At 40.0% G+C, this 26,358-nt stretch overlaps 1 protein-coding gene across 1 annotated transcript in view; it reads right to left on the bottom strand.

Moving 5' to 3' along the window:
* The window catches only part of shtn1 (shootin 1), a 168,162-nt gene that overhangs the window by 24,718 nt on the left and 117,086 nt on the right, over positions 1-26,358 (bottom strand). The window contains 4 exon segments of the mRNA XM_062057881.1: positions 779-876; positions 6,619-6,743; positions 7,069-7,146; positions 25,904-26,004. Of these exon segments, the coding sequence (XP_061913865.1) occupies positions 6,636-6,743; positions 7,069-7,146; positions 25,904-26,004 (287 nt within the window). The 3' untranslated portion in view covers positions 779-876; positions 6,619-6,635.

The raw sequence follows: 26,358 nt of genomic DNA, 5'->3' as shown, positions 1-26,358 counted from the left end.
ACTTTGTTGATACATCTTTGGCAACACAGCCTAAAGTATTTTTGAATACGATGCCACAAGGTTGGTTCACCTATCTTTGGGCAGTTTTGCACATTGCCTCTTTGCAGCACCTCTCAAGCTCCATCAAATTGGATGGGAAGTGTTGGTTTTCATGCAGGATGTCTCAGTAAATTGCTGCATTCATCTTTCTCTCTATCCTGACTAGTCTCCCAGTTTCTGTCGCTGGAAAAACATCCCCACAGCATGATGCCACCACTATGCTTCACTGTAGGGATGGTATTAGCCTGGTGATGAACAGTGCCTGGTTTCCTCCAAACATGATGCCTGTCATTCACGCCAAAGAGTTCAGACCAGATAATTTTATTTCTCATGGTCTGAGAGTCTTTCAGGTGTATTTTGGCAAACTTTTTACTACAAAATGGCTTGCGTCTGACGCAAGCCACTTAAGGCTTGATTGATTGGTTGTCCTTCTGGAAGGTTGTCCTTTCTCCACAGAAGAATGCTGTTCAGAGTTCTGACTACTAGACTAAAATGAATGCAGCAATGTACAGAGACATCCTGGATGAAAATCAATGCTTCCTATCCAACCTGATGGAGCTTGAGAGGTGCTGCAAAGACAAAACTGCCCAAAGATAGGTGTACCAATCTTGTGGCATCAAATTCAAAAATACTTCAGTCTGTAATTGCTGCCAAAGGTACATCAACAAAGTATGGAGCAAACTTTGAATACTTATTTACATGTGGTTTTTTTAGTTTAAAAAACCCAAAACATACTCACATTGTCATGTGTGTGTGTGTAGAGCAGGGGTCACCAACGCGGTGCCCGCGGGCACCAGGTCGCCCGTAAGGACCAGACGAGTCGCCCGCGGGCCTGTTCTAAAAAAAAAAAAAAAATTAAAAAAAATTATTATTATTATTATTATTTTTTTTTTTTAAATTAAATCTACATAGAAAAAACACAAGATACACTTTCAATCAGTGCATCAACCCAAACAACCTCCCCCATGCACACTCATCCACACCCACTCACACAAAAGGGGTTATTTCTTTCTGCTACCAATATCCTGGTTCCCACAACATAGACAACACATCTGCAAGGGACACAGTCCCTGAAGCACACATGATTGTATAGGCTGCTGGTCCACTACCATTTTCATTAATTACTATTTTTTATGTAATTATTTTTATATTGTTTTACTTTCTTTTTTATCCAAGAAAATGTTTTTTATTTATTTATCTTATTTTATTTAATTTTTTAAAAAAGGGCCTTATCTTCAACAGACCAGGTTGTCAATGAAATTAGATTTGTTTAAAGGGTTTTTTAAACCAGGCCCAGTCCAGATAATGTCCAAGTCGGACTCAGCAACACACACCTTCATTTATGTACACAGAAAAAAATTAGGGAACACAACAGATTGCATATAATTTATAAACAAAATTACATTTTCAAAATAAGCATTTATGTACAGTCCAGATTATGTCCAGGTCACTCAAATTAGGGAACACAACAACAGATGTCATATAATCTATAAACATAATTATACTTTCAAAATAAGCCTTTGAGGACTTCTCATCTTTTTTTTAATGTTTTTTGGCATCATTATCGTTTTAAACCATGTAACTTTCTAAAGTTAGAAAATACTGAATAAATGTTTTAAAGAAAGTAATACTAAGTGAATATCTGTTTTTGGCCTTAAAAATAAACATTTTACCGAGTACTATAATTAAATTGACTAAATCATGATTGTCAATGAACTCTCCTAAAATAACAGAAACCACATTAAGCTTCATAAACAAACCAATCCTTAAACACATTTTTTCAACTTCCACCCAAAACAAAGACACAATATGACAATACCAAAACAAATGCAGGGTGGTGACAACAAAATCGGCAAACATCTGACTCTGTCATATTCCATAATTTTAACATTTTCCCTGTGGGTAAGAAGTTATAAATAATTTTAATTAGAAAATAACGATTTTGCACATCGATAGTGGTTTTATAGATTAGTTTGAATATGGCATCCCATGGCAACGGGCAGTCAAAAAAGTCCTCCCATTTTCCATTTGTGTTGTATGAGGCAGCCTTCAAAGATTTCTTTATTAAATAAAAATTATATATTTTTCCATTTATTTTAGTTCCTTTTTGCCAACTAGAATTTCTTATTAGAGGTTTACAAACTAATAATTTAGTAGTTCCATAATTAATTATTTGTTTCCATCTTTTCCCAATTACTCCAGTTAGTTGATAAAATGAAAAGCTTGAGCAAGCATCACCATACATAGCTCTAAATTCATCATACTTCATAATTTTACCATTCTCATTGATAATATCATTGACAAAAATGATTCCTCTTTCAAAAATATTTTTCCAAAAGAAAGGCTTTCCATCTATTACAATATTAGAGTTCATCCATATTAACTGCTGCAAAATATCGTCTCTTTTTTCTGGCACATAAAATTGAAAACACCACTATGAGTGGATTGTTTCCTTTATGAACCCCGCCATGTTTCCCAGCAGACTCTCTGGGAGGGGATCACTTGTAAAAAAGGATACAATTTCTTTTGATACAGTACATGTTTTTTGTCCAACAGGACATTTGTGTACCACTCAATGTTTAAATACATCTTTGGAACAATTGATGCTTTTAAAGACAGACACATTTTATTGAATAAACATTTGGGAGAAAAATGTGTGTGTTTAAAAATTCATTTTGTTAAATGACAGTGTTTTAAAATGCAGTGTAAAAAATCAGAGCAGGAAAAAAATCTCTCGTCTGGTCCTTACGGGCGACCTGGTGCCCGCGGGCACCGCGTTGGTGACCCCTGGCCTAGATCTTCCAGATTTTCTGGGACAACAACACCAAGTATGTTAACTGGTCCATCTGTCCACAAAACAGGCACTTTACATTCCATTCGAAAGGACGTTCCCTTTAGATTTCCGATCCTTAACATTTTACATTTATCATAATTAAGCTTAAGGCCAGATTGCTGTGAAAATATGTCCAAAAGATTAAGAAGGTTCCGCAAACAATGAGGAAAAATCTTATCTTTGTGAATCAGCCTTTTCTGACATGAACTTCATCAAGAACAAACACAGAACACGCCTCACTGATGCACATCTGCAAGACTCACTCAGAGTTGCAGTGTCAAGTTACACACCAGAGTACAACACACTAGTTAACAACATGCAATGCCAGGCTTCCCACTAACTGACAAAGAAACAGATAACAGATTTGGTGTCCATTTCAAAGTGTGACATGATTTAAAAATTTGAGAGTTGACTTTTGTATTTTACATGAGTTATTATTTGTACAAACATGGTGCAAAGTAATTCATGATTTGTTAAAAAAATGTTAGTGGCTAGCTAGTTAAAATGGGATATTGTGATTTCACAAGACTGTCTTAGAAGTGATCATTTGAAAATGTTCAATTTGAAAAATGTGCACTTAGAGAAAATATAAAAATAAAGTGTTGCATATTGATATTTATCTGTTTCTATATATATTTATTGTGAGAAATCATTAAGATGATTAGTGTTTCCACAAAGATAAATATAATTAATTATTAATAATAACAGAGTTAAAGGTAAATTGAGCAAATTGGCTACTTCTGGCAATTTATTTAAGTGTGTATCTAACTGGTAGCCCTTCGCATTAATCAGCACCCAAGAAGTAGCCCTTGGTTTCAAAAAGGTTGGTGACCCCTGGTGTAGAGTTTTGAGGACAAAAATAATTTACAGTATTCCATTTTGGAATAATGCTGTAACATAACAAACTGTGGAAAAAGTAAAAGACTGTCAATACTTCCTGGATGCACTATAAGTCTAAATTCAGATGTTTTTCATAAGATGTAAACACATTCTGTGTGTACAGTATACATGTACATGTATTAAAAAACATGTATTTAAAAACATGTATTCTTCCCACAGGCTGGATTTTGCACCTCAGGGTTAAGTGAATCCTTAAACTTGAATTAGCGAACATGTACGTGTGACGGACTCAGTTTATCGTGGATGCCGATCACATTTCATGCTTTTGTATGAGGAAGTGAGTAAGGAATTAGGCAGGTGTCAGGGGAAAAAGTCTGGAGCATACTTGATCCTGGTAGCAACAAAACGTTGATTTGAGTTTGGTAAACTACAAGAAAAACTAATAAGTGATTTACTTTTTGCTTTAATGTTTCATGTTCCATGCATACTAAACACATGTTTAATTCCAACAATAATATCTGATATTGGTCAGCAAAAGAAAAAAAGAAACAAGTACTGTATGTGATACAGTATGTGTAAAATGTGAGATATAATCTTCAACGGATGCAGTCCTGCGGTGTGTTTACTTGTGCGTGTCCTGGGCATGACGTTAAAGTGCATCCGGCAGTGGAGGCTCCTCTATGGGGTCTTGGGGCACTAGGAGGTTAACCCCTTTACTACTGTTACCCCAGGTGGCCCTTGGCAAAGGCCTAGTACCTGACTGCCCCCTAGCCAGGGATACGGTGAAGACCTTAACGGCGGAGCAGGCGCAAGACGGTAGATGTATAACCACCACAAGGCTGCGATGGCGGAAGAAGGCACCCCCACATCCATGTGGGCCCAGTTATGGGGAAATAACAACCCAAGACCTCAACGGTGGAACAGGCGGAGGATGACTGCTAAACCCTATGGAGCGTCACAACGGCTGGGATGGCGGATGAAGGCTGCAGCAGAAAAGGGTCCCCAGTCATCTTGGACTCCATGCCACTGGACCCTGACCCGGATCTGTCAAGGATTGTGTGGTGACTGTCTGTGCACCAGTCTCCCCACGTTAAACAAAGTCACGCACAGGCATCCTCCATAAAGGGATACCCCCCTACCAGGAGGATCGTCATACTCATTCGAGTGACCGCCGATGATGATTACTTGCAAAACTGGACAGCCAGTTAACATCTAAATCTTATAAGCACACAAGGCTGGTCTTTTCTTATATTTTAGTCAAGTCATTTATAAAAAGATAACCATGAACTAGGACAGGGGTCGGCAACCTTTACCACTCAAAGAGCCATTTTGACCCGTTTCACAAAATAAAGAAAACAATGGGAGCCACAAAACTCTTTTGAAATTTAAAATGAAATAACACTGCATACAAAGTTTTTTTTTGCTTTGTGCTATGTATACACCAGGGGTCTCAGACACGTGGCCCGCACCTTAATATGACAATTTAATGTTAGTGTGGCCCGCAAGTTTTATATGAATGTCACTTGACAGCATAACACTTGCCAACCCGCCCAATTTTTAATGGAGACTCCCGAATTTCAGAGTAACTATTCTCTCGAATGTCTGCTGATTTTCACCCAAACAATAATAAGAGCGTGCTATGATGGCACTGCCTTTAGCGGCCTCTACAACCTGTACAAACAGCTTGCCAGCCCAGTAACATGTTGTATGCGGCTTCTACAGATATACATAAGTGACTGCAAGGCATACTTGTTCAACAGCCATACAGGTCGCACTGAGGGTGGCCGTTTAAACAACTTTAACCCTCTTACTTATATGCGCCACACTGTGAACCCACACCAAACAAGAATTACAAACACATTTCGGGAGAACATCCGCAGTGTAACACAACATAAACACAACATAAACACAACAGAACAAATACCCAGAATCCCATGCATCTCTAACTCTTCTGGGCTACATTATACACCCCCGCTACCACCAAACCCCGCCCACCCAACCCTGCCCCCCCACACATCAACCCCCCCCGCCCGTGCGTCGGTTGAGGTGGGATTGGGGGGGGGCGGGGTTTGGTGGTAGCGGGGGTGTATAATGTAGCCCGGAAGAGTTTGGAATGCATGGGATTCTGGGTATTTGTTCTGTTGTGTTTATGTTGTGTTACGGTGCAGATGTTCTCCCGAAATGTGTTTGTCATTCTTGTTTGGTGTGGGTTCACAGTGTGGCGCATTAGTAAGAGTGTTAAAGTTGTTTATATCACAACCCTCAGTGTAACCTGTATGGTTGTTGACCAAGTATGCCTTGCAGTCACTTACGTGTGTAAGCAGAGGCCGCATACTACATGTGACCGGGCCGGCACGCAGGTAGCATGGTGTAAAAGCGGACGCGACGACATGTTGTAGAGGACGTTAAAGGCAGTGCCATCACGACACGCCCTCAATAATGTTGTCCGGGTGGAAATCGGAGAATGTTCGCCCAGGGAGATTTCCGGGAGAAGCACTGAAATCCGGAAACCTCCCGGTAAAATCGGGGGGGGGTCGGCAAGTTTGCAGCTGAGCCGCATCAGAGTGATCAAAGAGCCACATGCGGCTCCGGAGCCGCGGGTTGCCGACCCCTGAACTAGGAGATAAGAGCTACACAACAGCTAAGCACACAATAGCACACAAGCTAAACATATGCAATAAATGTCCTTATATTAAACAATATTGCAATCAAAACAGCACATTTGTCAATACAAACAAGTATCAAATAATTATAGTTGCATATGACTCTAATACGTTTCTCCAACGTGTCGGCATCATTCAACTTACTGCGGCATAATCTTAACTTCATGAGTTATTGTGACCACTCCTCAACCACTCTGCCTAGGGCCACATCTCTGCTGGGCTGGACCTGGGCACACCTCTTACCTCTGATAAGACGCTGGTCATCGAAACCATCTGGTGACCCTGGCATTGATATACAGCACTGGATGCTCATACCCGTCAATCACTTGGGCCAGGACCGCCCCGATTCCAGTCCCTGAGGCATCTGTCTGAAAGAGAAACGGCCTGGTGAAGTCAGGGGACACCAGTACTGGCTCTTCACACAGAGCCTGTCTAAGAGACTTCCTCTGGCTCCTTCGTCCACCTCCCGTGACGCTTGTCAGGGGATGCAACCGTAGAAAAGTTATTAATAAACTGGTTTAAATGTATTCATCCTCCCAATCAGGGTACTTTTCATCATGCATTTCATCACATTAGCATTGTCTAGCATCGATTGCCTGAAGCCAGACAAAAGCATCAAATAGTAGTATATATAGTATATACTGTATGTACATCGAGCATTATGTTTGGGAGAAAGTGGAGTGTGCATCTTACCGCCCGACGGAGGCGGCAAATCATCAAGTACCAGCTGCATTCGGGCGAAAGATGGGGTACACCATGGACCAGTTGCCACTTCAAGGACAAACACAGATAGACAAACAATCACTCACGCTAGTCAATTTCGTGTTGCCCATCAAGGGGCATGTCTTTGGACATTTTCAAATTAAATAGAAAAAAGTAGGGATTTTGCTCCTCAAAACCAATATCGATAATTAATTTAAATCTATAATGTTTTGAAATATAGATTTAAGTGTAGTTTGTGCACACCTTTCTTTGCGGCTGTCATTGGGGCAGCTACTTTGGTAGCAGGCGACTTCTCATGCTTTCAAAACATTGTGGTCGGGATCCTGGCATTCTTCACTCTGAGACAGTGAAGAAGTCCCACACAATGCCCTGATTGTGTTTACAATGAGCTCAGGGGAAGTTATGACACAGGAGAAAAGGAGCACTTTATTTGCTCACCAAAACTCACCTACAGCACAGTACAAGAATTATCCCGTCATTGGAGTGTTTTTAATTGTATTTTTTATCAGAGCTATGTTAAATAATATCAAACTTATTGATGTTTACCTTCCACACTTACAAAATACTTAATTTCCCAAATGCTTTACTTTGTCCAATCGCTCAAAATGAAGGAAATTTGTGTGTAATTTTAGTGTTCCACTTCCTGTATTTCCAATTCAACATCCTGTGGGTGTAGAATTAGAATTCCAAATTTGTAATTTTGTATTAAGCATCTTTCCAGCACATATTTGTATTGAAAATTGTTCCTAGGCAACAAGGTTCATGGCACACAAGCATTAGTTGCCCCAAGTCACCAGACATCGTCATCAAATATCTTTCATGACAAAATGTGATGACATTTTTTCCTCCTGTCAAGTTGATCAATATGATATCTGAGCCACGTTAGATCACGTTAACACATCAAAAATCAAATCATCAAGTATCGATTCTAAATGATGGCTCCATACAAAATCTCTTTAAAAAAGATTTATCGGCCTGTTACAATCCTGTGCCGTTTGTCTGGTTTTAAAACGGATGCGTAACATAAAGGACAGACGCTATGAACTGGTTCTAAAAGAAAAGTTTATTTAACAGAAGAATTGCCACTACAAATTATATAGTCGCCAATACGGAGAGTTTTGGCAGCGTAGGCAGGTGTGCAATGCTCGGCTGGTGATTTGAGGGAGAGAGAGCGAGAGAGAGCTTCCTGCTCCACCTCTGGGCCTTATCTCCCTGGCACCAGTCTCCTGTGTAATCGCCAACTAGAAACCATAAGGGAGAAACAATTAGCAAATGACACCCAGGGCGTTCAGTTCAGTTTCAGTTGTTTCATTACAGCACGTCCGAAAAGGAGTAGGAAGAAGCAAAGCTTATTTAATTCTACCCCTTTTCATATAATAGCAATTTTATCCCATTTCATTGTTCTCTGTTTGTAACAGAACAGTGAATATATAAATAATAAATATATAATACATCATAGTAAGTAAACCAATATGTAATACATAAATAATCATTATCTAAAAAAAAAAGGTTTAAGATGTTCATCATAATTGTTCTTTGTACTTTGTGAAGACTTGTAGTTTAAACAGTCTCTGGATCATATTGGTGCTTTGTTTGATTTATTTGCTTAATCCATTCCATATTAAAATTCCATATGCTAAAGGTTTTAAGTGTGGTATGCGCATACATCCATCCATCCATCCATCCATTCCCATCCATCCAGTTTCTACCGCTTGTCCCTTTCGAGGGGGTGCTGTAGCCTATCTCAGCTGCATTCGGGCAGAAGGCGGGGTACACCCTGGACAAGTCGCCACCTCATCGCAGGGCCAGCACAGATAGACAGACAACATTCACACTCACATTCACACACTAGGGTCAATTTAGTGTTCCCAATCAACCTATCCCCAGGTGCAGGTGCTTTGGAGGTGGAAGGAAGCCGGAGTACCCGGAGAGAACCCACGCAGTCACGGGGAGAACATGCAAATTCCACACAGAAAAACCCCGAGCCTGGGATCGAACTCAGGACCTTCGTATTGTGAGGCACATGCACTAACCCCTGTCCCATCATGCTGCCTATGCGCATACAAATAAATCAAATTCAAAACATTTGTATGGGCATACAAATGTTTTAAATTAGATTTTCCTCTAAGGTTATATTTCTCCTCTTTTGTTGAGAAGAATTGTTGTACATTCAATGTTTATTTATCAATCAATGTTTATTTATATAGTCCTAAATCACAAGTGTCTCAAAGGGCTGCACAAGCCACAACGACATCCTCGGTTCAGATCCCACATCATTCTTGGGTAGCAGGTAATAGTTTGCTTTGTACATACTTTTAGCTGTTTGGAAATGCACCAAATCATTGAATTTCAATATTTGTGTCACTGCAGGGTTGCAGCTTACTGCGAGGTTTGTTCCCCCGGGATGCAAACGGACTACTCCGGACAAGGCGTGCAGGATTTAATTATCCAAAATCCTCCAACTTACAAAACAAAGGCAAGCGTGCCTATCGCACGCGGAAGCAAAGGCAAAAACTTAGGGCAGGAAACATGGAACTATAGACATTAAACCTCACGAAACTGTGGCATGAAATTAACAAGACTTACGTAGACAAGGCTGCGTGAAGCAAATACTTAGCATAAACTATGGACATGGAATACTCAGGGAACTGTGGCATGAAACTAACACGACTTACGTGGCAAGGCAAAAGGCAAACAAATGACGCCAGGCCGACTGACTGGCAAAGGCAGGCTTAAATAATGCCTCTGATTAGAGACAGGTGAGCGTCCCGAACACCAGAGGCAGGTGAAAACAATAAGTAACCATGGTAACAAAAACAGGAGGTGCACAAACAGGAACTTAAGGAGTCCAAAATTAACAGAACATAACAAAAACATGATCCGGACCACGGATCATGACAGACCCCTCCTCAAGGACAGATTCCAGATGTCCAAAAAAACAAACAAAGCAAGATCAAGAGTCATGGGAGGGCGGAGGGGGGACATGGCGGTGGGTCGCCAGACCAAGTGTCCCCGCAACCAGCGAGGGAGAGTCAGGTGGCGGTGACGCGTTGAACGCCGTTGCACTTGGCGAGGCGGGCGACCAGGGAATGGCCACATCCGTGGCCGACAGGGAGGTGGGTGGGAGTGACGCCAGAACCTCAGCAGTCTTTGAGTCCTGCCCCTAAGTCCTGGGCGTCGCTGCTGTTGGCGCCAAAGGCGTCCATGAATCGTCCAGAGACAAGGAGGCAGGCATGTCGTCAGCAAGGCAGGCGTGGAAGCAGCAGACGTCGGCGGCGTGGAAGCAGCAGACGTTGACGGCGTGGAAGCAGCCGACGTTGACGGCGTGGAAGCAACAGCTGGTGCAGCAGCTGGCGCTAGCCGTGGTGCAGCTGCTGGCGCTAGCCGTGGTGCAGCTACTGGTTCTAGCCGTGGAGCAGGAAGTTTGGTTGCTAGCCGTGGAGCAAGAAGGGTTGCTAGCCGTGGAGCAAGAAGGGTTGCTAGCCGTGGAGCAGGAAGTTCGGTTGCTAGCCGTGGAGCAGGAAGTTCGGTTGCTAGCCGTGGAGCAGGAAGTTTGGTTGCTAGCCGTGGAGCAGGAAGGGTAGCTTAAACCAGTCATGGACCCGGTACTGGCCGTGACTTTGGCGGAGGTGGCCTAGCTGGGGGTTGCGGCTTGGCCTGCCGAAGAACAGGTGGTGGTGGCCGGGCCGGAGGTTGCTGCCTGGCTGGGCACAGCTGAGCCACCCCACTAGCACAGCTCCCGGCACTAGCCCCCCACCCCTCAAGGAGTGGATACCAGACGCGCTCCTCGCGGTCTGGAACTGTCTTTAGGGGTGGATGGAGGGAGGACAGGAGGGTGGTAGACTCCTCCCCTTTAAATTGTCCAAAAAGTATTTTTCCTATCTCCACCTGAGGTTGTGTGAAACTTAGGAGGTGGCTGGAACTGACTAGACCTGATTTTCAAAAACATTTTCTGATAATGATTTATCAAGGATCTAGCGTCTTTTGGGGGGCGGCTGACAGAAAGAACCAGAATTCAGAAAAAAAAAATCCTTGTCCACGTCATCAGCAGTTGACGGAGTGACGTCATCGGGGGAAGACTGGGCAGCTTGTGGCGTGCTGTGTACCGGAGGAGGAGTCTGAGGGAGTGACGCGTCCTGGCAGCGAAGTGAAGCCCTTCTGGATGGCTTCCGTCTTCGCTGACGCATCCGGTACTGCGGAGGTGTGGCAGTGTCCTCGAGCCATACGGAGTTGATTGGGACCAACTTTCCGTTAGGACCCCACATCAGGTCCTGGCGCTCCAAGGGGGAATAGCGAAGAGTCTCCGCCTCCATTGCCTCCAAATCCATCCACGTACCTATGTCCAGCTCCTCGGAGTTCGTTGCGAGAGAACTGTACGCTGGTGTCATTCTGTCAAGACGTGGTTTTCACAGCTTACAGCGGGGTTGTTCTGTACAGGAAGGCAGACGGACTACCCGGACAAGGCATGCAGGTAAAAACATGATCTAATTATCCAAAATCATCCAACTTACAAAACGAAGGCAAGCGTGCCTATCGCACGCGGAAGCAAAGGCAAAAACTTAGGGCAGGAAACATGGAACTATAGACATGAAACCTCACGAAACTGAGGCATGAAATTAAACAAGACTTATGTAGACAAAGCTGCGTGAAGCAAATACTTAGCATAAACTATTGACATGGAATACTCAGGGAACTGTGGCATGAAACTAACACGACTTACGTGGCAAGGCATGAGGCAAACAAATGACGCCAGGCCGACTGATTGGCAAAGGCAGGCTTAAATAATGCCTCTGATTAGAAACAGGTGAGCGTCCGGAACACCAGAGGCAGGTGAAAACAATAAGTAACCATGGTAACAAACACAGGTGCACAAACAGGAACTAGAGGAGTCCAAACAGAACATAACAAAAACCTGATCCGGACCACGGATCATGACAATTTGTGGTTCAATAAATACAGGATGTATGTTCTCTATATACAACATTATGTATTATCCCCATATTTCTACACAATAACTCAGATATGGTAACACAGTGAGCAGTAGAGAATATGAAGAGATTTTTGGTCCAGAGCATATTTTGCTTTATTCATTATTGATGTGTTTCTTGCTACTTTGTGTTGTACATTTTTTACATCAGGTTTCTAGTTCATGTTATCATCTATAATTATACCCAAAAATGTGTTTTCTTTTACCCTTTCAATGTCTACTCCGTCTATCTGTATTTGTGTTTGACTTTCTCTTTTACTGTTACCAATTAGCATTATTTTAGTTTTACTGAGATTCAAAGATAGTCTGTGTTTGTCAAACAATCTTTTTAATTTGTTAATTTATTCTGTTATTATTTGTATTAGCTAATAGGGCCATACAATCTTTTCTTTCAGAAAAAAAAAATATATATATTGTATCGCTGTTTAACTTTTTTGCACACATATTGTGTTTCTAATATGTTCATTATATTGTTCATAAACATTTTCAAAAACACTTTGCACAAACACAACATGACACTGGAATTGCTTTACAATACAATAAAATAAGAAATACTTGATATTATAATTATTCTAAACCTAATACTTTTATAACATATGTATTTTGTATTAATAATTGTAATTATCATATTAGTATAATGTATATTTTTTATAAAAATGAAAATATAATTTAATGTTTTAATTTAGTCGATTGATTTAATTTTAATCATCCATTTAATTGCAGTAATAACAATAGTAGTACGTTTGTTGTAAGTAGTTTGTTGTAATTATTACAACAAATAATTACAAAACCCAAACCAGTGAAGTTGGCGCGTTGTGTAATTTGTAAATAAAAACAGAATACAATGTTTTGCAAATCCTTTTCCACTTATATTTGTCACACCGGGTTTGAGGGAAGTCCTGTTTTGGGGTTGTCAGGCACACTTTCTGTTTTATTTTGAAAATTCTAATCCTCCTCTCGTTTCAGGCCACTTGCCCTTCCTCCTGTGTCACTGGTCTGATGTCTCTCCTGATTGCCTGATTGTGCCCACCTGTGTCACCCTCTCTCATGTGTATATAGTCCTCGTCTTCCCCTGTTTTGTTGCCAGAGTATCGTCTCGCTATGTATCTCCAGCCTTGTCCACAGCCTTGAACCAAGTTTGATAAGTATTGTCTCGCTCTATTTATTGATTTCTTTGTTCCCTCTGTGAGAGTGATTTTATTTTGCTAAAGTTTTTCGGTCAAGTCTTTTTGTATCAATTTTCATAGTGTCTTGTCTTCCTTTTTTCCTCCTTTTGGAGCGCTTTTAGTTTACAGGCTTCTCAACACTTTATAACATACTTTCTGTTTATAGCTTCTCGACTTCTTTGCATGAGTGATTTACCTTTTTGTAGATAATCATAGATTGTTGGTTTTTTTTGTTATTAAACTCGTATAGAACTTTTGCTATTGCCTTTTCCTCCTTATGGAGTGATTTTCTGTTTATTGCCTTATGCCCTAGGCTACATATCATTTTGTTACTCGAAAATATCATAGATTTTGTAGCCACTTTGTTTTAATCACTCTGTCCAAGAGATAGCAAAGAAAACTATCTAAATAAAGTCTGAGTCAATTGTCACTTCTGCACCTGAGTCCCCATTTTCGCCCAGACTTAACAATATTCAATTGAATAAACTGCAAAGACAAGATATTTAATGTTTGAACCGAGAATTTTTTTTTTTTTTTACAAATAATCATTAACTTAGAATTTAATGGCAGCAACACGTTGCAAAGAAGTTGGCACAGGGGCATTTTTAACACTGTGTTACATGGCCTTTCCTTCTAACAACACTTAGTAAACGTTTGGGAACTGAGGAGACCAATTTTTTAAGCTTTTCAGGTGGAATTCTTTCCCATTCTAGCTTGATGTACAGCTTAAGTTGTTCAACAGTCCGTGGACTCCGTTGTGGTATTTTAGGCTTCATATTGCGCCAGGTCTGGACTACAGGCAGGCCAGTCTCGTCCCGCACTCTTTCACTATGAAGCCACGCTGTTGTAACATGTGTAGAATGTGGCTTGGCATTGTCTTGCTGAAATAAGCAGGGTCGTCCATGAAAAAGACGTTGCTTGGATGGCAACATATGTTGCTCCAAAACCTGTATGCATTAATAGTGCCTTCACAGATGTGTAAGTTACCCTTGCCTTGGGCACTAATACACCCCCATACCATCACAGATGCTGGCTTTTGAACTTTGCGCCTAAAACAATCCGGATGGTTCTTTTCCTCTTTGTTCCGGAGGACACAACGTCCACAGTTTCCAAAAACAATTTGACCAGACCACAGAACACTTTTCCACTTTGCATCAGTCCATCTTAGATGAGCTTGGGCCCTGCAAAGCCGGCGGCGTTTCTGGGTGTTGTTGATAAATGGCTTTCGCTTTGCATAGTACAGAGTTTTAACTTGCACTTACAGATGTAGCGACAAACTGTAGTTACTACAGTGGTTTTCTGAAGTGTTCCTGAGCCCATGTGGTGATATCCTTTACTCACTGATGTTGCTTTTTGATGCAGTACCGCCTGAGGGATCGAAGGTCATGGGCATTCAATGTTGGTTTTCAGCAATCACGTGCAGTGATTTCTCCAGATTCTCTGAACCTTTTGATGATGTTACGGACGGTAGATGGTGAAATCCTTAAATTCCTTGCAATAGCTGGTTAAGAAATGTTGTTCATAAAAGTTGTTCACAAAGTGGTGACCCTCGCCCCATCCTTGTTTGTGAATGACTGAGCATTTCATGGAAGCTGCTTTTATACCCAATCATGGCACCCACCTGTTTCTAATAAGCTTGTTCACCTGTGGGATGTTCCAAATAAGTGTTTGATGAGCATTTCTCAATTTTCTCAGTCTTTTTTGCCACTTGTGCCAGCTTTTTTAAAACATGTTGCAGGCATCACATTCCAAATGAGCTAATATTTGCAAAAAATAACAAAGTTTACCAGTTCAAACATTAAGTATCTTGTCTTTGCAGTCTATTCAATTGAATATATATTGAAAAAGATTTGCAAATCCTTGTATTCTGTTTTTTTATTTACGATTTACACAACGTGCCAACTTCACTGGTTTTGGGTTTTGTATTATAATACAAAAAAACAACATTATTTTGTCAAATCCATACTATTGTTTATTCGATTGGTTTGTTTTTAACTACTACAGTAAAATAACAGTATTCATCAGTATTAATAATATAATTAATTACAATAAACACATATTATAATACATAAAATATTATTTATGTAAATCCATTTATAGCATTTGTTATTAAAATAAATATAATGAATAAGGAAATGATCATGAAGTCAAATCCATACTGTAGTTATTAGTTTAGTGAACAACCTTAAAAAAATAATGCTCAGCAATAAAACATTTAGAGAATGTTTGGGTGTTTTTTGTGAAACTTTAAAATATATAACATGGAACTGGTACAGGAAGTATATTTAAATCTAAGAAAACATTTTGTGTTCATGTTGTTTGTGAAAAAGTAAACACATTCTGTGAGGTAGTTATGACTTTTTGTAAGAAAAATGTAATAAAACATGTGTGTTCTTGTGTGAACCCACCTAAGGTGCATTTGGGCTCCTCAGTAAATCACAGCGTCTCAGCAGAATCTTCTGCAGCTCGTCATCGCAATTTGAGGATGAAGATGACATTTTTACTTGACAACTTATGTTAGAATTCACCTAGAAAAACACACAAATATGGAAGATATGTATTTAACACATCAATGTACTACTATTTAATACATTAACTATACATAAACTAATACATTGGCTGCTGCATCACTGCCATCTTCTCAATATTTACATGCATTATACAATAGAACAGGTTTGTGTTAACGCCCCTCGGACTAACTAACTGATGTTGATAAACTGAAAACAGAAATGAGCATTTCAATGTGAAACATCCATCCATCCATTTTCTACTGCTTGTCCCGTTCGGGGTCGCGGGGGTGCTGGAGCCTATCTCAGCTGCATTCGGGCGGAAGGCGGCGTACACCCTGGACAAGTCGCTACCTCATCGCAGGGCCAACACAGATAGACAATAATTAAATTTAAGGATTTTTTTTTTTTACCTACAGCAAATTGTTGACATGGTTTTAATTGTTTTTCTTTTTTTACATTTGATATCTTTATCCAACAAAAGTCATTACTTTTGTTAGATGCTATTGTTCTTGTTTGTTTTGACTACAATGACAGTAAAATTGTTGTACATGCACTAATCTTTCTTCATTAGACTAACAATTACAAAAAATAATTTCTGTATTTTGTTCGTTGCTGTGATAGAATCACAATAAAACATTTTTGTCCAAGTATGTTTAACACACAAGGAATTTGACTTTGTATACTTTGTGCTCTTTGTTCAATGTAAGAAATAAAGACAAACACAACAACTACGAGAGAGCTCAATCCAGGTTAAAGGGGAACTGCACTTTTTTTAAAATTTGGCCTACTGTTCACAATCATTATGAGAGACAAGAACATTTTCAGGATTTTAAAGATGATAAACATTTGGAAGACACAGCTAATGGGAGTCACCGTTGCAGCCTTCAAAGCCCTCTAAAACGACTTCAAAACCCTCCAACATTTTACATACACACTGCAAGTCTATATATAATGTAGTAACAGACACGTTCATAACAATATGTGATGTACAATATTTACCGTATTTTGGTAGTTTTAAGCATTTCCAGAACTAATTCCTCGGCGCATTTATTTTCGTTTCCATAGTAGCGCACTTCCGACTTCTGGCAACAAATGTGTATTCCTACTTTCGCAAAAAAACGTGTGTGTGTGTTGGAAGCCATTTCAATATTTTTGACATGTCTTTAAGAGTTATGTGTGGAATTAATTTTTAAAGAAAATCATTGGTGTGGTATTTTTTTTTAAAGGGAAACTGCACTCTTTGGGGGGAATTTTCACAATCCTTATGCCAAGACGTGCGCCCGGGCCAAACAAAATCCAAAAGAGAGCATTTAAATTTTATAACCACTTAAAAGAAAATGACAGAGCCATAACATAACAAAGCCCTTACCTACAGAAAGACCCTACAGAGATGCCCGCTCAACCAGCTGCTTCTGGGACTCTGCTCACAAACACAAGCAGGGCCACCAGAGAGAAACCACACTGGACTAAACCACATGATAAGAAAACAAAAATAAAACTATCTGACACATTGAAAAGAATCAACTCAAAACCAGAGCAAACTGTAATGCTATTTGGCCCTAAACAGAGAATACACAGTGGGAGAATACCTGAGCACTGTGACTGACCCAAAACTAAGGAGATCCTTGACTATGTACAGACTCTGAGCACAGTCTTGCCATCGAGAAAGGCCGCCATAGGCAGACCTGACTCCCAAGAGAAGACAGACTGTGCATTAATGTGCACGAGTTGAGGTAGAAACTGAGCTGCACTTTCTTACAATCTGCCCACTGTACCAAGACATCAGAGACATATACTTCCCACAAATTGCAAATACACAAAGAGAGTTTAAAAACATGACAATTAACAAAAAACTCCCAGGCCTGTTGGGGGAAGTAAAGCAATGTGCAAACACAGCAGCAAGATTTGTGAGCTGTTGTGACAAGACAAGGACATCCAATGGAATACAACCACCATAAAGACTATCAACCATGAGTATTCCTGCACTATTTGTACTTTATGGATATATTTACTTTCATAATAATAATAATACCTGGGATTTATATAGCGCTTTTCTAAGTACCCAAAGTCGCTTTTACATGTAGAACCCATCATTCATTCACACCTGGTGGTGGTAAGCTACTTTCGTAGCCACAGCTGCCCTGGGGTAGACTGACGGAAGCGTGGCTGCAATTTGCGCCAACGGCCCCTCCGACCACCACCTATCATTCATCATTCAATTCACCGGTGTGAGTGGCACCAGGGGCAAAGGGTGAAGTGTCCCGCCCAAGGACACAACGGCAGCGATTTTTGGATGGTAAGAGGCGGGGAGCGAACCTGAAACCCTCAGGTTTCTTGTATACATACACTACCGTTCAAAAGTTTGGGGTCACATTGAAATGTCCTTATTTTTGAAGGAAAAGCACTGTACATTTTTAAATGAAGATAACTTTAAACTAGTCTTAACTTTAAAGAAATACACTCTATACATTGCTAATGTGGTAAATGACTATTCTAGCTGCAAATGTCTGGTTTTTGGTGCAATAGCTACATAGGTGTATAGAGGCCCATTTCCAGCAACTATCACTCCAGTGTTCTAATGGTACAATGTGTTTGCTCATTGGCTCAGAAGGCTAATTGATGATTAGAAAACCCTTGTGCAATCATGTTTAAACATCTGAAAACAGTTTAGCTCGTTACAGAAGTTACAAAACTGACCTTCCTTTGAGCAGATTGAGTTTCTGGAGCATCACATTTGTGGGGTCAATTAAACGCTCAAAATGGCCAGAAAAATAGAACTTTCATCTGAAACTCAACAGTCTATTCTTGTTCTTAGAAATGAAGGCTATTCCACAAAATTATTTGGGTGACCCCAAACTTTTGAACGGTAGTGTATAAGCATGTATATTGAAAGGTATTGCACAATTGTCTAGTTTATTAAGTTTTTATTATGTTTGATACATTTTAATTGTTTTGATTGTGTTTTAATGCTGGCTTTGGCAATGTAAATGCATGTTTCACATGTCAATAAAGCCCCTTTGAATTGAATAAAATTTAATTGAATCAGCCGTAAGCTAGCTACTGCACGAGATAAATTAGCTTTACGTCAGCACCTACGGCTTTTGAGTTTGTAATGCGCATCAGCGATAAGACTGTACTGTACTGACTAAAAAACATGAACAATCATATTACAGTATCTGTAAAGTATTAGTCCACATTTCATGTTTTGTTTGTACACAGATAGCTCGACAGCGTATGTACTTGTAAGAACAATTTGTATCAGTTTAGTTCAGTTCAGTTCAGTTTTAGTTTATTTTGAACATGCATACGATTCAATGTAATGCATCACATATTTCCGGTTTGTTCATTACAGATCAATATTATAGTGACTTGCTCGATGCTTCATTTGGTCCAACTGCTGATTTTGGGTAAGCACTCCATTTATGTAAAACATAGCTTAGCTCCAAGGCTACAAATTTACCTTGAGTATACTTGTCATATTTGTCATGTTGTGACAATGTAGAGATACATGTGCATTTGCGTTATAATTCCAATAGTGTCCGTGCGCTTTAGGCACTTAAACATTCAGAGGTTTCCTTGGCTCGTTAGTGCGTGCTGATTTTAGATATAATGTACACGTCACTGCACATGTAATACATCACTATGTTGCTAATTAAACATGTTATAATTCCACAAGTGTTGGATTTCAGCAGCACAGGCGGGCGTGCACGCTTTAAACACTAAAAAAAGATACATAATATTTCCAGGGCTCTATGTACGTGCAGTCTGGTTTTAAATATAATGTTCATGTCATTGTACGTCTAGTATATTAAAATAAACATAATAGAGGTGTAATGCCACCAAGTCAGCCGTGGCTGCTGTTCCAGGCTTCTGATTGGACAAAATGTGCATGACAGCTCGTGTATGTGTTTGTGTAGACATAGACAGTTTTGAAACTACACTTGTGCGGGTGGAGATCACATGTGCTTTTAAAACTATCCGTGTTCTTGTGGACAAGGCCTAAAACTTTTACATGTACTCATGTACATTATTATCAGAACAATATTTTGGATCCTTAAGTACAGTAAATGTCAGGTACTTTTAAGACCTTTACTCAAGTAATATTCTTCAACTTTCCACCAAAGTAATTTTCTGCTCACATACTTGTACTTTTACATAAGTTACTGTTTTCAAGTGCTTTATAAGCACTGTTGTATTTGAGCAGCATAGTGGAAAAGTGGTTAGCACTGCTATGTTACTGCAAGGACGTTGTGGTCTGTTCACAGTTAGCACGGTGGAGAATCTAAGGGTACTCATGTACTGTACATGTATTTGTAAATGGATTTTTTGTACGTAACCTTCAGATTGGTACAGAAATGTACCCATTTCCACCCCATTTATTGATATGAGGGACAGAAAGTGCTGATGGCGTCTACTCGCTAAACTAACACAGTGCAGCCTTCAGCATGGCTAATGATAGTCCCAAGCAGAAGCCGGGGTCAAAATCTTTTGTTCGGGAACACTTGGCCAGGATGAGTGAATGAGATTAAATCAGTTGAATACAAACTGAAATTGTTAATACTGTACTTCAACCAATAAAAAAACATTACCACAAATTAGGGTTGTACGGTATACCGGTTTTAGTATAATATTGCAGTACTAATGAATCAAAAACGGTACTACACTCTGTTTGAAAAGTACCGGTTCCCCATTTAAAAAACTTTTTTTTTTTAAAGGCCGTGAAGGCGCGTCGTCACGTCATGACATTGCTGGTTTTACGAGCAGACGAGCATGTTCGGCAGCGCACAATCACAAAGAACTTACAAGCAGACAAGGTGTGTAGACAGAAAAAGGAGAATCGACACATTTTGGCCTAAAAACTAATGATAAAGGTGAAGCTATAGCACTGACACAACTTTAGGAAGAAGTTAAGACATGGCTAGCTAGCGGCTAACGTCCATCCGCAGTCTGCAGTGTTTTATCTACTTCTAAATCACTAATCCTCGCCTCCATGGAAACAAATAAAGTACCATTCTTGCAAGTATCATCCCTGCAGGACGAAGAATAGCTAAACATGCTTCACTACACACCGTAGGAGGATACATAGCTCACTGGCGTGAAACAAAAGATAGCGGGCCTGAATGTAAACAAATGCCATGGGTGGATCTACACCTGATATCCACTGTAATGATACCAAGTACAATAGCGTATCTAGTCAATACTATAATGATTACATCGATATTTTTTATCGTCCCAAAATCTTTTTTCCTTTTTTTAAAATTCATATTATGGAAATACGTCCATGGACACATGAGGACTTTGAATATGACCAACGTATGATCCTGTAAGTACTTGGTATCGGATTGATACCTAATTTTGTGGTATCGTCCAAAACTTATTTAAAGCATCCATACAACAGAAGAATAAGTGATTGTTACATTTTAACAGAAGTGTAGATAGAACATGTTGAAACGGAAAATAACCAGATGAACAAGTGGATTAATAATCCATTTTTACATCTTGTCCCTCATAATTATGACAAAATAATAGAATGCGAAATGACACAATATGTTACTGCATACGTCAGCAGACAAATTAGGAGCCTTTGTTTGTCGTAGGGGCCTTACTACTAAAAAACAAGTTGTCTAGTATGTTTACTATTTTATTTAAGGCCAAAATTGTTCTTCGATTGCAAAAAGAAACATATGTTTACTGCACCGTAAATTTTTTGGTTAAAATAAAGCCAATATTGCAATTTTTTGTAGTCCCCTTTATTTAGAATATTATCGAAATACTTGTTGGTACCGGTACCAAAATATTGGTATCGGGACAACCCTACCACAAATACAGTTATCATTGACACTCTTTAAACTCTTACTGTTGTTCCTGTCTGCATATTTGTTAAAATGCTACTTTTTTTAAATGATTGTTTATATAATTTAGATGATTTTATTTTTGTAGAATTGGCTACCGGCAGTTTGCATCTCTCATTTCATTAAAAAAAAAATCATTCAAGTTTAAATTGTGCTCCATTACTTTACCCAAGAAGAAACACACTGTGATTATGTCGTACTGTTATTCATTCAAACATATTCTAATACAAAAAATTCCATGATTACCATGATCGCTTTAAGTTCCTGAAAAGCAGAGTTCGAGGGCATCTTGTTCATCTGGCAAGAAGGAAATATGACAAATGTGACAAAAACAAGGTTAATAATGACAACAAATTCAAAAGATGACAGAAATGTGTACCACATTCTGTAAATTTTTAGGTACCAACCAAATCCCGTCAGTACTGCCAGGTACAGATTCACATAAAATCAAACGGTACCATATTAAATGTTAGACTAAACACCAGCTTAAACACTTGCCGTGTTCGTGGCGGACTGTCTTTAAGTAATGTTGTAATTTTCCATGCCAAAAAAGCAAGCATGCCTGATTAAAATCACTCAAAAGTAAAACTTAACTGTTCAAAATGCGCTAGCTCAATGCTAATTTATTTTGGGTATGCCATAAACAGTACATGCTACTGATTAGCATTAGTGATTTTGAATGGCAATTTCAACACCTCCAAATTTGTTAATGAAATTAACAGATGCATGTCACATTTAAAGGCCTACTGAAATGAATTTTTTTTATTGAAACGGGAATAGCAGATCCATTCTATGTGTCATATTTTATCATTTCGCGATGTTGCCATATTTTTGCTGAAAGGATTTAGTAGACAAAATCGACGATAAAGTTCGCAACTTTTGCTCGCTGATAAAAAAAAGCCTTGCCTGTACCGGAAGTAGCGTGACGTCAGAGGAGGTAATATTCCTCACAATTTTCCTATGTTTACAATGGAGCGAGAGAGATTCGGAGCGACAAAGCGATGATTACCCCATTAATTTGAGCGAGGATGAAAGATTCGTAGATGAGGAACGTTACAGTGAATGACTAGAGAGGCAGTGATGGAAAAATCTTTTTTCGCTCTGACCGTAACTTAGGTACAAGCTGGCTCATTGGATTCCACACTCTCTCCTTTTTCTATTGTGGATCACGGATTTGTATTTTAAACCACCTCGGATACTATATCCTCTTGAAAATGAGATTCGAGCACGTGAAATGGACATTTAAAGTGACTTTTATCCCCACGACAATACATCGGTGACACATTTAGCTACTGAGCTAACGTGATAGCATCGTTCTCAAATGAAGATAGAAACAAAAGAAATAAACCCCTGACTGGAAGGATAGACAGAAGATCAACAATACTATTAAACCATGTACATGTAACTACACGGTTAAAAATTCCCAGCCTGGTAAGGCTTAACAATGCTGTTGCTAACGACGATAAGGCTAATTTAGCAACTTAGCAACCGGACCTCACAGAACTATGATAAAAACATTAGCGCTCCACCTACGTCAGCCAGCCCTCATCTTCCCATCAACAGCCGTGCTCACCTGCGTTCCAGCGATCAACGGCGCGACGAAGGACTTCATCCGTGGGTTTGGCGGCTAGCATCGGCTAGGTGTCTGCTAAGTACCGTAAGTAGTCCTTGTTGTGTTGCTGTAAGTATTGTACTTAGCCGCTAATACACCGATCGATCCCACCTACAACGTTCTTCTTTGCAGCCTCCATTGTTCATTAAACAAATTGCAAAAGATTCACCAACACAGATGTCCAGAATACTGTGGAATTTTGTCGAAGAAAACAAGAGGTTTTTGTATCGGGTCCGATGGGGTCCAACCACTTCCGTGGATTTTGTGACGTCACACGCATAAATCATATCCAAAGGAGTTTTTCAACCGGAAGTGTGGCAGGAATTTTAAAATTGCACTTTATAAGTTAACCCGGCCGTATTGGCATGTGTTTCAATGTTAAGATTTCATTATTGATATATAAACTATCAGACTGCGTGGTCGGTAGTAGTGGGTTTCAGTAGGCCTTTAAATTTCCGGTGTGTAATTAGCACAATACTTACAGTATAAACTAGGACTCAACAAAAGACAAAACTGACACATTCAAATTAATGACAAAGACGATTGTAAATGTTAATTTGTTTAACCATACAACCTAATTTTTTAATGTAACATTTAAATGTTAGTGAGCTGTTAAAATATAACCATGTTGTTCAGTTGTTATATGTGTTCTTACATTTCTGAGTACCATTTGCACACATTTCAGTTTGTCCCACCGTAGGTGTGTTTCCGTAGTCAGGAAGTAGTAGTCGTTTACATAAAAAAAAAGTGTGCAAAAATGTTGCATTGGTAATTGATAATTCAACCTGCATTAATTTGTCCACAAAATAGAAGCAGGATTATTGATTATTGTTATTTATCAGCAGGTATATCCAGCCAAACAGGACGCAATAAACTTACTCTCCTTGCTTTCCAGGGACGCACCTCATTTTTCGATTGAAAATGTTAAACTTTTATCTACAACTTTTGTTTAAAATCACAGTAACTAGTAGAATGCAACCATTTCAAGGTTCAAGGTTCAAGGGTTTTATTCGTCACATGCAGAGTACACCACAGTGAAATGCTTTTTTCCATGCTCTTCAGATATTGCGTACGGTGGGATCCAAACACTAGTTGCTGAATCTAATAAACTAAATACAAAAAATACAACAATTTGAATCGCTCTGATGTACATTAATTACAAGACAATAAGTTGCACAATAAGTCCCAGTAGTTATGGTAGAAGTATCAGTACAAGTAAAAGTACAGTAGTCACATACAGTACCAGTGCAATGTCAAATAGTATAACAGTATATACAGTATACACAGTATATACAGTATAGGAAGTCCATCCATTTTCTACCGCTTATTCCCTTCGGGGTCGCGGGGGGCGCTGGAGCCTATCTCAGCTACAATCGGGCGGAAGGCGGGGTACACCCTGGACAAGTCGCCACCTCATCGCAGGAAGTAATAAATATTAAGGTGTCTACTGTTCTTTTGACAGTTGAGTAGTGACAGTAGTATGAACAGAGGTAATGGAACAGTATGACTTCTTTATACTGTTGTTTTTACATTATTTACAGTCATTGAATGAAGAGTATTGTAGTCCGGTGATTACAGTGGTAAGTAAAGTGATTCTTGTGCGTGCGGTTTTGTGCAATCGTGATAAGTGTTAATCAATGGTGCAGTTGAGCAGTCTGATGGCTTGGGGATAGAAGCTCCTCCTGAGTCTCTCCGTGTTGGCCATGAGACTCCGGTAGCGCTTGCCTGACTGCAGCAGTGAGAAGAGGCAGTTGCTTGGGTGGCTAGAGTCCCTCACTATCCTCTTGGCCTTGGATCTACACCCCCTGGTGTAGATGTTGCAGATGGTTGGGAGCACACCTCCGATGGTGCGTTCGGCTGATCTGGCCACTCTCTGCAGTCTGTTGCGGTCGTGTGCGGTGCTATTCCCAAACCAGGAGGTGATGTTTCCAGTCATGACACTCTCTGTTGTACATGAGTAGAAGTTTCTGAGGATCTTGTGGTTTAGCTTGAACTTCCTGAGTCTCCTGAGGAAGTAGAGACGCTGTCGTGCCTTTTCACCACGTTGTCTATGTGTGTGGTCCAGCACAGGTCTTCTGATATTGTCACTCCGAGGTATTTGAAGTTGGTCACTCTCTCGATCGGCGTCCCGTCTATGCTGAGTGGACTGTAGTTCCTTGCCAACCGTCTCCTAAAATCCACTATGAACTCCTTGGTCTTGCTGACGTTCAGGGCGAGGTGGTTCTCCTGACACCATAGTGCCAGGTTCTTCACTTCACTCAGGTAGGCCGTCTCATCGTTACCGGAGATCAGGCCCACCACAGCTGTGTCGTCAGCCAATTTCACAATGGAGTTGGTGGTGTTTTTAGCCACACAGTGGCTCAGTGAGTAGAGTGAATAAAGGAGGGGGCTCAGAACACAGCCCTGGGGGGAACCGGTGTTGAGGATGATGGGTGATGAGGTGCAGTTCTCTGCTCTCACCACTTGTGGTCTGCCTGTCAGGAAATCCAGGACCCACTGAATGTTCCATTATATTGACTGAGAAAAGGTTGCAGTAAAAGGTGATATGAAGCGTCCTGTCATTCATGAACATTTTACATGAGCTTCTTCACGGATCATGGGACCCTGTCACATCTCATTAAAGCAGTGTCTGATTGCCAAACCTTTTTGAATATCGATTTGATGTTTTTATAAGTCACCTGTTTCTTGGTGTGAGGTCTCTGCCTGACAGGCCGAAGCTCAACCCCGTTCTTGATCCTGTCCATCATTTCCTGCACTGCTTGCTGCCTGACGTCTACTTCTGTCGGACACACAAACACAATCCACAACACAACATAATCAGTCCCTTGTGATGCTTTATCAGCAATCCAACACAACTTGTGTTGGATTGGACTTTGATTTGTCCATGACTTGTCTTGTTTCATGACTTGTTTTGTTGTTTCCTATATTTTGTTTCCATTTCCTTTCCAGCACTCTTAATTTCTAAGTCCACTTACTGTTTTGGAATGTCAGGATGTAAAAAACCCAAAACCAGTGAAGTTGGCACGTTGTGTAAATCGTAAATAAAAACAGAATACAATGATTTACAAATCCTTTTCAGCCTATATTCAATAACATAGACAAGATACTTAACGTTCGAACTGGAAAACGTTGT

The sequence above is a fragment of the Entelurus aequoreus genome, linkage group LG09, assembly GCF_033978785.1.
Source record: "Entelurus aequoreus isolate RoL-2023_Sb linkage group LG09, RoL_Eaeq_v1.1, whole genome shotgun sequence".
In the NCBI taxonomy this organism is placed as follows: domain Eukaryota; kingdom Metazoa; phylum Chordata; class Actinopteri; order Syngnathiformes; family Syngnathidae; genus Entelurus; species Entelurus aequoreus.
Note: the sequence above shows the minus strand (reverse complement) of the source record. Positions and strands in the feature narration are given on the sequence as shown.